This window comes from Mobula hypostoma, chromosome 5 (genome assembly GCF_963921235.1).
Source record: "Mobula hypostoma chromosome 5, sMobHyp1.1, whole genome shotgun sequence".
NCBI lineage: Eukaryota > Metazoa > Chordata > Chondrichthyes > Myliobatiformes > Myliobatidae > Mobula > Mobula hypostoma.
In genome coordinates, this window is record NC_086101.1 from 123,224,368 (window position 1) to 123,237,800 (window position 13,433).

At 40.0% G+C, this 13,433-nt stretch overlaps 1 protein-coding gene across 4 annotated transcripts in view; it reads left to right on the forward strand.

The window, feature by feature from the left end:
• cntln (centlein, centrosomal protein) overlaps window positions 1-13,433 on the forward strand; it is a 538,558-nt gene that overhangs the window by 197,145 nt on the left and 327,980 nt on the right. For all 4 annotated transcript variants that reach the window (XM_063048921.1, XM_063048919.1, XM_063048920.1 and 1 more), the window contains 2 exons: window positions 10,700-10,825; window positions 12,861-12,982. In XM_063048921.1, the coding sequence (XP_062904991.1) occupies window positions 10,700-10,825; window positions 12,861-12,982 (248 nt within the window). The remainder of the gene's footprint in view (window positions 1-10,699; window positions 10,826-12,860; window positions 12,983-13,433) is intronic.

A 13,433-nucleotide genomic window follows, 5' to 3' on the forward strand; every position in this document is an offset into this window, starting at 1 on the left:
ACAGTGGATTACAACTAAGCTGCCAAGTGTATGCTTTTCTGTTGTGTTAACCTGCAAATGCTGCAGAGCTCTGTAATAATGGACTTTGAAGATAATTGATAGCAAGATGGTTTTAGTTGTCAGATACTCAAAAACAGTTCTGTCAGGTTGTAGCAAAAGTACTTTTTCTGGCATTGCGACGAAGAAACCTTAAGTTTTTAATGCTTCAATTATAAAATAAAACTTTGTTTTCCACTACTTTGCATGTGGCTAATAATTATCACCTTCTGAGTCAGTACCCTGTGATTGAATAGATCTTGCTTTCACTATAGATGTATGAGGTTTTAAGTCTCTGAGATAAGTGAGGAGTCTACTTCCTACTGAAGTCAAGGACTGCAGAATTCGAATCAGATGACTCTGACCTTTAAGGGAAATTGAGACGCAACCTCCCTAAAGTTATCAGAAATATCAAAAGACAATATCAGTCCACAATTGAGTCCCAAACCAGCCTTCAATGATGGCATGACTTACCTTGCTGTAACAGGCTACAAAATGAAGTCAACCTTGACCTGCTGCAATTTGCCTACCACTAACATGGGTTAATGGCAGACACCATCTCCCTGGTCCTACATACATTTCTGGAGCATTTGGATAATAAAGACAGCTACTGTCTCTTGATTACTGCCCACCTTCAATACTATAATTCCTATCAAACATATCACCAAACTCAACATGGGAGTTAACACCTCCATTCACAATTGGTTCCAGACTGCAATCAGTCAGAACAGACAGCAACACCTGTGCTATGATTATTCGAAACTTTGGTGCTCCAGAAGGTAGCGGCTCAGCCCTCTCATCCCTGCACACCAATGACTATGTGGTCATATTCTTCTCCACCTCCATATATAAATTTGTAAATGATACCACTGCAGTGTGCCGAATCTCTAATAGCGATAAATTAGAATAGAGGAAGGATTGACGCAGTGCGGTGGCATGGTGTCATGACAACAATGTTACCCTCAGTGTTAGCAAAAACAAAAGAGCTGATCATTGACCAAAGGTGGGGGTAGTGCAAATGCTACTGTCTACATAAATGGTGCTGAGGTTGATGGGTTGAGACCTTCCAAGTTCCTAGGAATGAGCATCACCAATACAGGTTTCCCCCGCCATCCGAAGGTAGGGCGTTCCTATGAAACGGTTCGTAAGCTGAAATGTTGTAAAGCGAAGAAGCAACTACCATTTATTTATATGGGAAAATTTTGTGAGTGTTCGCAAACCCAAAAACAATCTACCAAATCATGCCAAATAATACATAAAACCTAAAATACCAATAGCATATAGTAAAAACAGGAATGATATGATAAATACACAGCCTGTATAAAGTAGAAATACTTCTCTACAACGATTGCCTGCACAGATCTCCGTAGCAAAAATCTCACGCAAGCGCTCTTGGCAGAAAATCTCACGCAAGCGCTGTTGGCATAAACACGCTCTCCAGTAACCTTTAAACTATGAAGCTGCCAAATCTACCAAATAACATGTAAAAATACACAGCCTATATAAAGTAGGAATAATGTATGTACAGTGTAGTATCACTTACCGGAATTGGGAAAGCAGTGCCAAACACACTGATGATGGTGTGTTAGACGGAGTTGTCGCGGACTGGGTGGTGCAGTGGCCCCCATCCTCCGGGCCGCCGACCTGATACATTGCCGTGAAGAACACAGTGGTAACCAGGAAGTACACAACACATCTTTAAGAAAAAAGCCGAAATAAACATGCTAATTAATTAGGTGCTGCCCAGCACGTAAATGTCGGCGCAGATCAGAGGCGATTGCCGACTGCATCGCCTCTGATCTGGGCCAACAATTACGTGCTAGGCGGCACCTAATTAATTAGCATGTTTATTTCGGCTTTTTTCTTAAAGATGTGTTGTGTGCCTCCCGGCTACTGCTGTGTTCTTTGTGAATCGGTACAGTATCTGTCCGGGGCCCGGGTGTTGGGGTGGTGGGACACAGGGGTGTCATCTCATCGTCGATCAGGGCAGGCAGCTCATCTTCTCCTATGACTGCCCGCCTCGATGTCGAAGGTCGAGGTTCGTCGTCTGCTGTGGCTGATGTGGAAGGCTTGCTTGACTGCTGATCCTCGCGCACTTTTCTATCATACAGTTGTTTGTAAACACTCAAACCGTCCTGCAAATATCTCCTAAACCTACATACCCTTTCAAAATTAAAGTCGTACTTTATCATTGCAGCGAAAATCTCACGCAGTTGCTTCACTTTCTGCATTCGTTTTCGATTGTTATTCTTTCCTCTTCCAATTGCATCAGCTCTTCTTCTATCAGTTCTTGGTCATGGGATGCCAGAACCTCTTCAACATCATCTTCGTCAACTTCCACAAGCCAAACTCACTTTGTCCTTGCTTCGTTCACCATGATCGAAATGCTTAATTATGTCTAGTTTTATGCTAAGGGTAACACCCTTACTCTTTCAGGCTTTTCTGACACTTTAGAACTCATCTTGCTAACAGCTGCTCAGTGCAACGTGTTAAAGCAATACCGTTCCGAATCTGGGGGAGAGCGGCTGCTCGGGGCGCGCGCTGCCTTTTATTGTGCGCTGATTTCTTATCACGCGCTGCCTTTCTTCGTAACACCTTCTGAAGGCCAAAACAGGGTACTAATGTAGGTCTTTTGTAACAGTGAGGTTTCGTAAAGTGAACGTTCGAAAAGCGGGGGACACCTGTAGCCTGTTCTGATCTAGCTATGTTAATATCACAGCCAAGGAGGCTCACCATTGCCTCTACCTCCTCAAGAAACTAAAGAAATTTGGCATGTTCCCTTTGATCCTCATTAATTTTTATCAATGTACCATTGAAGTAATCCTTTTTGGATGCATAATGCCTGGTATGGCAACTACTCTGCACATGACCACAAGAAACTGCAGAGTTGTGGACGCAGCTCAGCACATCACAGAGACTGGCCGTCCCTCCATGAACTCTGATTCTACTTGCTGCCTCAGGAAACTATCCAGCATGAACAAAGACCCCACCCACTCTAGACAGTCTCTCTTCTCCCTCTTACTTTGAAGAGAAGATTTAAAAAAAAAGCCTTGAAAGTATGCTCCAACAGACAAAAGGAGAGCTTTTACCTAATTGTTATGAAACTATTGAATGTTTCCTAGTACGATTAGATGGAGCCTTGATCTGACAATCTACCTCATTCTGTTATTGTTCGCTGTACCTTGGTACATGTGACAATAATTAATCAAATCCTATTAGGTAGTTTGAGAAATGGTATCCTCCTTTTGCAATTTATGTCTGTTTTGTGTCTGGCTCAGGTGAGGAATTTGAGATTCTACATACCATTCTGATTGTTTCGTCTCTATTTTGAGTAGCCACAGGTCAATGATTTCATGAGCTAGTGGGGATGTCGCACCTTTTCAAGCAAGCTTTGAGAAAATCTTTGAACTGTTTCTTTGGGTATCTATGTTCATAAGGGAGTATAATTGTGAAACATTGTTCTAGCAGTCTGATGCCAGACTTGTGGGTGATGTGACTTGTCTGATTGGGCTAACTGAGTGCATTTAGATCACTAATGGTGGGGGTAATGGTCTGGAAAAGGATAGTGAAGTTGTTTTAGTTATTCTGCTGGTGAATTTTGGGATTTTTTTTTTGGAGAAAGCTAATGGTATGTCTCTCGTGCTTTAAGTTGCCTACTGTAAGAAACTCATGCCTCTGAAAAGTTTTAGAGGCACTGGTCATGGCAAGACATTGGACCATAAGCTTTAGAGGTACAGAGAGAAGCACCACAGAGACCTTTCAGTCCATTAAATCTATATTTACCAAGCATACATTTTTACCTTAATTCTGCCCAAATCCATTGTATTTTCTTCACATTCCCATCAACTCTCCCTCAGGTTTTAGCATTCACCTACATACAAGGAGCAGTTTACAATCGCCATTAGAATCTAGAATTTATTTGAATCTTACATCCATGCTACAAAATGAGGAAGTAAATATCTTTGCATTATAACTGTGTTGCAATGTACAGGCATGTGAATTTACAAGTCTCATGGCTTGTAGAAAGAAGTCGTCCTGGCTTTAATGCTGTGGTAATATTTGCCGGACAGAAGTAGCTGTAAAGTTCATGGTTGGGGTGACTGGTGTCCCTGATGATCTTCCAGGCCTTCTTTCTGCTCCTGCTATAAATGTCCTCAATGGAGTTCACAGCCACAGATGCACTGGGCTGTCTGTACCACTCTGCAGTGCCCAGCGATCAAGGTTGGTGCAGTTTCCGTAACAGGCAGTGATACAGCCAGTCAGTACGGTGCTCCTGTAGAAGGTCTTGAGGATTTGGGGGCCTATGCCGAACTTCTTCATTCACCTGAGGTGAAACAGATGCTGTAGTTTTTTTTTTGCCACAAAGCCGGTGTGTACAGTCCAGGTGTTGATGTACCATACTCAACTGTAGTTCCATTGTTGCTAATCGGGCCCAGCCTGTCTCCGTTCCTCCTGTAATCCACAATTAACTCTCTTGTTTTTTGGACCTTAAGGGAGAGGTTTGTTATTTTTGCACCACTGTGTCAGGATGTCGACATCTCCTTTGTAGGCTATCTCATTACCACTAGAAATAAGGCCGATCAAAGTCATGTCACCTACGAATTTGATCAACAGATTGGAGCTGTGTGTGGCAGTACAGTCGTAGGTGTAAAGGGAGTAGAGAATGGGACTCAGGACACAACCCTGTGTTGAGGGTCATAGTCATACTTTATTGATCCCGGGGGAAATTGGATTTTCATTACAGTTGGTCCATAAATAATAAATGGTAATTAAACCATAAATAATTAAATAGTAATATGTAAATTATGCCCGGAAATAAGTCCAGGACCAGCCTATCGGCTCAGGGTGTCTGACCCTCCAAGGGAGGATATGTTAAGTTTGATGGCCATGACGCTCTGTGTTGCATCTCGGTGGAATGAGTCTCTGGCTGAATTTACTCCTGTGCCCACCCAGTACATTATATAGTGGATGGGAGACATTGACCAAGATGGCATGCAACTTAGACAGCATCCTCTTTTCAGACACCACCGTGAGAGAGTCCAGTTCCATCCCCACAATATCACTGGCCTTACGAATGAGTTTGTTGATTCTGTTGGTGTCTGTTGCCGCAGCATACAACAGCAAACATGATCGCACTGGCCACCACAGACTCGTAGAACATCCTCAGCATAGTCCGTCAGATGTTAAAGGACCTCAGTCTCCTCAGGAAATAGAGACGGCTCTGACCCTTCTTGTAGACAGCCTCAGTGTTCTTTGACTAGTCCAGTTTACTGTCAATTCGTATCCCCAGGTATTTGTCATCCTCCACCATGTCCACCCTGACTCCCTGGATGGAAGCGGGTCACCGGTACCTTAGCTCTCCTCAGATCTACCAGCAGCTCCTTAGTCTTTTTCACATTAAGCTGCAGATAATTCTCCTCACACCATGTGACAAAGTTTCTTACCGTAGCCCTGTACTCAGCCTCATCTCTCTTGCTGATGCATCCAACTATGGCAGAGTCATCAGAAAACTTCTGAAGATGACAAGAGGCATGGGGCAGAGGTGAGGGAGCCCATCCTTACCACCTGTTGCCGATCTGATGGGAAATGTAGGATCTAGCTGCACAATCTACCAACTTCAATGTATTTGGAATATGGCAGGATATCAGAGCAGCTGGAGAGAATCCACGGAGTCACAGTGCAAACAGGCAACCTCTACACAGATAGTGCCAGAATTCAGAATTGAACCTGGGTTGCTGGGCTAGTGAGGCAACTGCTTGACTCTGTGCTGGATTTTAGGTATTCTCAGGTAATGAAAGACCGCATTGAAAATGTACTGAATGTCCATATTTGCTGAGAGATGGCTCCCAAGGTTCAGCTTTGCACTTCGTGGCCAGGAGAGGAAAGGAACTTGACCCGATCATGTGTGATTAATGGGCACTGGTAGAATTGTGTATCAGTTTCTGGAATAGTAATGAGTAGTCCTGGACTGATGGTGGGGATTAAAGGTCTGGAGGGCAGGTGAGACAGTTCGATGCATCTTATGTGCAAGTTGATATTCTCAGTGATGATGAGTGACTGACGAAGCTGAAATCCTGGTTACAATTGCTAGACTGAATGATTGGAGCTGCACTAAATATTGCATTAGACTGACTCATGCTGGAATTCCAGCCTTTAAAATAGGAATTGGATAGTGAGACTGTTCAGTAAATTTCATGCACTATACATTTGTCTAAAAACTTGTTCAGTGTTTGCCTGAAGCAGTTTTCATAAAGTCATCAATGGCTAATCAGTGATTTATGTTAGCTTGCAATAACTCAAAGTATTAATTTATTCATTCAGGTAAAACTTCTAATGTGAAAGATTAAGTATTTCCTTCATCAATAAACATTTAGTGCTTTTACTCTACCAGAAGAAGAAATATCTTGTTTGTTTAACAGGTCTCCTTTGTTTAGTGAACGTTCCCTGAATGAATATTTGTGATAATGAAGAGTTTTATTTAATTCAGTTCGTGAATTAATGGTTTTATTTGCTAAAGGGTGAGGGAGATCATTGCTCAATCACAGGTACATGAAACCAATAACTTTTACCAGTTTTTTGAAGGGAAATAAAGAAGTTATTTAAGTTGGTGGGGGGGGGTTCCTCTTGAGCATTTGTGCTCTTTCAAACAGTAATAGTCTGAAAATTGGTTTTGTAGATAGCAACAAAGGTTGGGAAGGCTACAATTGGATCTAGACCAGATGGACCTTAATTTTTGAAGCTAATTCCTCCACTCTATTGGATTGCTTTAATCAATTTAGATGTTGAAGACTTGCAACAATATTTAAAATTTTGTTAATTTAAGAAAGTATTTAGAGTAAAGATGAGAATTTGATTTTGTAGCAATTGTCTGCATGATCTCAAGCGGTGGTGGAAGCAAATTTAAGAGTGATTTTCAAAATATTATTCGAAGATGAAGTAAATGAGGAAAGAAGGGAGTGAGATTTATTCCAAAATGGAATTTAATCTTGACAAGTGTGAGTTAAAATTTGTTTGAGATGTCATATTGGGGTAGGACATGTACAGTAAATACCACACTATAGGACGAATGTGATTACACTGGAAAGAGTGCAAAGGGTCTCACCAAAATGTTTCCTAGATTAGAGTACTTCAGTTTGGTGGAAACATTGAACAGTCTGGGTCTGGAAGAAGCATTGATGGATAAAAGCAGCATGCACGAAATGCTGGAGGAACTCAGCAGGTCTAACAGTACCTATGGAAATGACTAAACAGTCGATGTTTCAGGTTGAAGCACTTTTTCAGGACTTGAAGGAAGGGAGGAAGAAGCCAGAATGTTGGGGGAGGGAAAGAGGATAGCTAGAAGGTGGTAGGGGAAACCAGGTGAGTGGAAAAGATGTAAAGGGCTGGAGAAGAAGTAATCTGATGGGAGAGGAGAGTGGACCATGGAAGAAAGGGAAGGAATGGTACCAGGGGATGTGATATTCTGGTGAGGAAAAGAGGTAAGACTCCAGAGTGGGGAATTGAAGAAAAGGGAAGGGAGAGGGAAAAAAATTACCGAAAGAAGAAATTGATGTTCATGCCATCAGTTTGGAGGCTACCCAGAAGGAATGTGAGGTGTTACTCTTCCACAATGAGAGTGGCCTCATCATGGCAAAAGGGAGGCCACAGAACAACATGTCAGAACAGGAATGTGGATAGGAATTAAAATTTTGGCCACCAGGAAATTCTGCTTTTGATGGTTGGAGCAGAGATGTTTGACATTGTGGTCCCCCAACTTGAGCACTGAATACAATAGATGACCTCAACAAATGCACAGGTGAAGTGTTGCCTCACTTGGAAAGATTGTGGAGGTCCCTGAATGGAGGTAATGGAGGAGGTGAATGGGCAGGTGTAGCATTTCTGTTTTGCAGGGATATATGTCAGGTGGGGGATTAGTGGGGAGGCATGAATTGTTAAGGGATTCACAGAGGGAGCTCTCTGCAAAAAGCGGAGAGTGGGGGGAGGGAAGGTAATGATGTGTTTGGTGGTAGGATCCCATTGAAGTTGTGGAGGATGATGTGTTGGATGAAGAGGCTTATGGGGTGGTAGGGGAGGATGAGGAATTCTATCCCTGTTAAGTTGCGGGAAGATGGGGTTTGCGTGGAGGTCAGGGAAATGGAGGAGATGTGGGTGAGGACAGCATTAGTGGTGGAGGAAGGGAAACCCTGTTCTTTGAAGGAGGAGGACATCTCTGATGTCCTGGAAGGAAAGCCTCATCCTAGGAACAGATGCGGCAGAGACGGAGGAACTGAGAAAAGGGAATAGCAATTTTACAGGAGACAGGGTGGGAAGAGTCATAGTCAAAATAGCCATGGGTATCAGTAGGTTTATAAAAGATATTGGTAGACAGTTCGTCTCCATAGATGGAGACAGATCATGAAAGGGGAGAGGGATGTCAGAAATGTACCAAGTGAATTTAAGGGCGGGTTGAACTTGGATGCAAAGTTGATGAAATTGATTAACTAAACATGGGTGCAAAAGGTTGTCGAAATCTTTTTCCCATGGTAGGGGCAACAAATGTGAAAGAGTAAGCTTAAGTTGAGAGGAAGGAATTTTAAAGGAGATTTGAGAGGTAAGTTTTTATGTCGATGGCCGTCGCTATCTGGAATATGCTGCTAGGGGGGCGGTAGAATCTGATATAATTACTATCTTTAGGAGGCATTTAAATAGACCATGACAAGTCACAGAAGGATATTGGCATTCTGCAGGCAAACAGGATGATTGCAGATGGGCAAAAAGGTTGGCAATGATAAGGTGGACTGAAAACCCCTTGTCTGTGTTAAAGGATTCTGACTGACTCCAATGTGTTTTGGATAAATTGTTTGTATGTTTCAGATTGTCAAAACAAGCGACTTTTCTTTTGCTTTACTGCATTCTTAATAGCTGGAGAATGACTAGCGTTTTGAGGAAAAGTTAAGGGTTTACTGTATCTCCCACTATATGAATTTTACGATAGCCAAGGGTTCTTTAGAACCTACCAGCTTCATTTATGTGGGATAAACCTATATATGGATGTATGATTTCTGATAGTCAGCATTGCTCGTGGATTTTTCTTTGCACACGTAGAATCGAAGGGAAAATATCATGTGCATATAAAATTAGCACACAAACTTTATGTAGTTGATTAATAGCTATATGTAGACAACCAAAAGCAAACTTGTATTGCCTTCATTTGTGTTGTACATTAATTGCCAGTTATTTTTGCCCCTCCTTTAACATTATCATATCTTTTTGTAATTACAAAGTCCTCCTCAGTCTTGACTTTCCATTTTACCAATTTGGTACCATTTTCAAATTTAGAAATTCTGTTGTTTTATTTCAAAACCCGCTGCTTTATTTAGTCCTTTTTGTTTGGAGCTCCTTCCTTCAGTTGAAAGCATTTCAAAATGCAGTGAAGTTGAGGGTTGTGGGGGTAGAAAATTCATTTTCCCACTTGTTTGCTATAATCCTATCATATCCAAATCTGCTCCCTCATAGAGCAATTAGACCAGCCTGTATCTCCTATTTGTAATGAGGCTCTGGATTTCTATGTCTTCAACCCATGAGCCTTCCCTGATGGGAGATCATTATTCTGGAAGAAACAATGTAAATGTAAATGAATACACTCATTAGTGATTTGCAGGAAGTCTTTAGTGGTAACATTGTTATAATTCAGTTTGTTATTCCTTTGGTATTCTATATCAAGTTTTTATAATTCATTATTAGTATTCTCCATTTCTTGTACTGGAACTAAAATGTTTTATGTCTCATTAAGTATGTCTGTTTAAAAGGAATGCAGGAATAAAGACCAGGGGAGGTGGGGGCAGGGTGTGTACATAAATCTTTGAGGGTGATAGGACAAGTTAAAAAGACTTGCTTTTAAAAATAAACATCTGGGAGTCTTAGCTTTACCAATAGAGAAATAGAATATAAAAGCAGGAAGTTTTGCTAAAGCTCCATAAAACACTTATTTAGCCTCAGCTAGAATAATGTATTCTGTTCCAGGCACTGCAGTTTCAAGAGAGTGAGTGCAGAGGTGATTTACTGGGAATGTGAGATGCTAGTTCTGTGGAGAGACTGGAGTTGCTGTGATTGTTTTCCTTAGAGCCAAAAGGTTGAGGGAAAATGTGATTGTAAAAAAAAAAATTAATATTTGCTCATTTGCAGCTACATTTGGTTTGTGTGTAAAGGGTTTCCTGTCTACACCTAAAACATTTCACTTCATGATAAACTCACTGGCAAAGCACCACCAACAGTTTAAAGTATTCTTTTGCTCCTTAATTTTTGAAGCTAATTCCTCCACTCTATTGGATTGCTTTAATCAATTTAAATGTTGAAGACTTGCAACAATACTTAAAATTTTGTTAATTTAAGGAAGTACTTGAGTAAAGATGAGAATTTGATTTTGTAGCAACTGTGTGCATGATCTCAAATGGTGGTGGAAGCAAATTTAAGAGTGATATTCAAAATATGATTCAAAGATGAAGTAAGTGAGGAATGAAGGGAGTGAGATTTATGGAAGTGAAATGAATTGGATGAAATCAATTCATTCAGTCTGTCATCTGTTACATTAAATACCTACTCTTACTGAACAACTCCTCTGCTCAATGCTTCATCTGATTGCGTTGATTTGGCTTTTGTCATGGCACTTTCTTTTTTTCTGTAGAATCAGTCTGTGAAGCGCTCCAGATCTCTTTCTCCAAAGAACTCTAGGCACGAACTTGAGGAAATGATGAAAACAAATAAAATACAACAGAAGATAGAAAACCTTGAAAAGCTATTGAAACTTAAGGTAATATCTGATGGTAGATTTGATTGCTGTCCTCTTATTTATTTAGTAAAGTTCCAATTATTACTCTTAAGTAATAGTTGATGCAATTTCTATGGAATTCCCAGGCCTTTGTACAGTGGCTTTTTTAGAACCTTGATTCTTTTAAAAGAAAACTTGACCAATCCATCCCCTTCCCATTTCTGATGAAGAACCTTCAACCTGTAATATTAACTCTATATCTCTTTCCATAAATACAACCTTGCTTCCTGAGTGTTTCCATCATTACCTGTTTTTATTCCAAAATGTTTTTCTTTTGCCTCATCTAACTTCCTTCACTGATCTTCCTCCAGTTTACCTGACACATCAGTTGTGATTAACTAGCATGTATTTCCCTCTTATTGATGGCACAGAAAACATTTGTGTCACCTGGCCATCCTTGGTCTCTACACTTTTCCCTTAAATAAATACTGACCTACTACAGAGAAGAGACATGTTCTGTTTTGATTCAGAGTTATGTGTTTTGTTACACATTTTTTGGTCTACCAAGTAATTAGAAAGTTATGCACCTTGAATGTAGTTGTTGTAAAAGTTTCAAAATCAAAGAACAGAATATCTGGAAACTTGCACATCTAATGCCCTAGTAAAGGTTTCACTGCTAATGTAATGGTCTGTGGAAGTTTCCTTTGAATAGTATTTAACTATATTCCTTATCTGATCAATGGAAGAAGAAACATCACTAGTATTTCAACAAGTACCATTGCTGCTGCTTAATTTAAAAATAATCATGCAATGCCATTCAAATTTATTGTATATTAGTGTGCTTTCACAATTCCATCTGTTGCAACCATTTACTGGCATCCTGTCTTTTTAAATATTTTTTGGAACTCATAACTTCAGGGTTCACATCACTTTCATCTTTATTATGTATACGAATGGATTTGGAACAGGAGGAGGCCACTTGGCCCTTCAAGTTCCTCAAGCCCCTTAAGCTAGCTCTGCCAATTAAAAGGATAAAAGCTGTTCTGGTATTATCTGATCTCTGTATTCTTGCTTACTTGTAGTATCTTTTCATCCTCTTGCCATTCAAATATCTATTACCTTTAACTTAAAAATATTCAATATACAAAGGCTCTCAACCCTCTCAGAAAAAGTATTCCAGCTCATCTTTGTCTTTATTTTTAAGCTGTGGCTCCTTTTTCTAAAGTCATCTATAAGAGGAAGTATCCAATCTACATCTGCCCTGTCTAACCCATGAGAATATTTATGTTTCATTTACTTTTCTCACTGTTCTAAACTACAGTAGATGCATTTCCTCATTTACAAACATATTTGTTCCAGGTAGCAGTCTACTGAAACTTCTCTGAACTGCTTCCAACATATTAATATCCTTTAAATAAGGAGACCAAACTGCACACATGATGACTCTCACCCTATGCCCTATGTAAATGAGCATAAGCCTCCCTACTGGTCTGCTTCACAGCCCCTCAATCTATATTACCTAGCAGGCCTATTGCAATATTACAGTTTGGTTAGGAACACTGAGAGCATGTGGAAATCTTGATAAACATATGAATTGCATTCAATCTCGTAACAACAGCAAATTGTCGATCTTCCTTGTAGAATATTCAGATTATATTGTTTCAAATTTGACAGTGATAGACTTTTTTTCTTGGCAAATTTAGTTAAAACTAGGTCATCAGAGGACAATGACAAGGCTTGATGATATTGGTGATTTCAGTCCAGGCTTAGAAAGTTGATAGATCATTTCTATTATTTTAACTTTTTCAGTCTCTGCAAACTTAACGTAACTACTGTCCCTCACTCAGATTGCATACTGAAGATTTTTATTTTCAAATTGTACAGAACCATTGATTACTAGACCTCCTTTATTTGCTTGAATGACAAAGCCAATCAACTTTTAGATCTTTGCATAGACGTGAAAAAGTTAGGATTAAAGGTTTTTATTTATGTAATGAAGATCAAAAGACTCCTTCAAATTTATACTGTATTGAGCCAGTAAGAACTCTAACCTTGTTGCTTTTAATCTCCTATTCAGGACCAAGAGAATGAGGAATTGAGTAGGGCCCATGACAAGCGTCTGGCGCGTCTACGAGTGTTGCAAAACAACTACAGGTTACTTAAAGGACAAATAAAGGAACTGGAAGGGGAACAAATTGTGTAAGAGCATATAAACTAACCCCAGTCCTGATAGAGGATCTCAGCCTGAAACGTTGATTGTTTATTCATTAGCAAAGATGCTGTCTGATCTGCTGAGTTCCGTCAGCTTCCATGTGTGTTGCATGTAAAACTTTATTGTTAATTGAAACTGGCAGTATAGTTTGTATCTAATTGTGGATTGATTATTGCAACAAAAGTAGATCCGACTTTAAGAGAGAGACGTTAGATCCATTTTAGAATAATGTAAAAAGAAAAAAGATATTTCTAATATTTGCACTTTGAATTTAATGAAGAAAATGCTAGGGATGAACAGGAAAGAATAAAATCAAGTTTTGGAGATAGCTCTTATAAGTGAATGTTTACTTCAGATTTTATTTGACCCTTTTGTTCACTTAGTATCTTGCTGTTACTTTGCTATATTATAGATGAGGGTAATAATGATTGCTTCCAG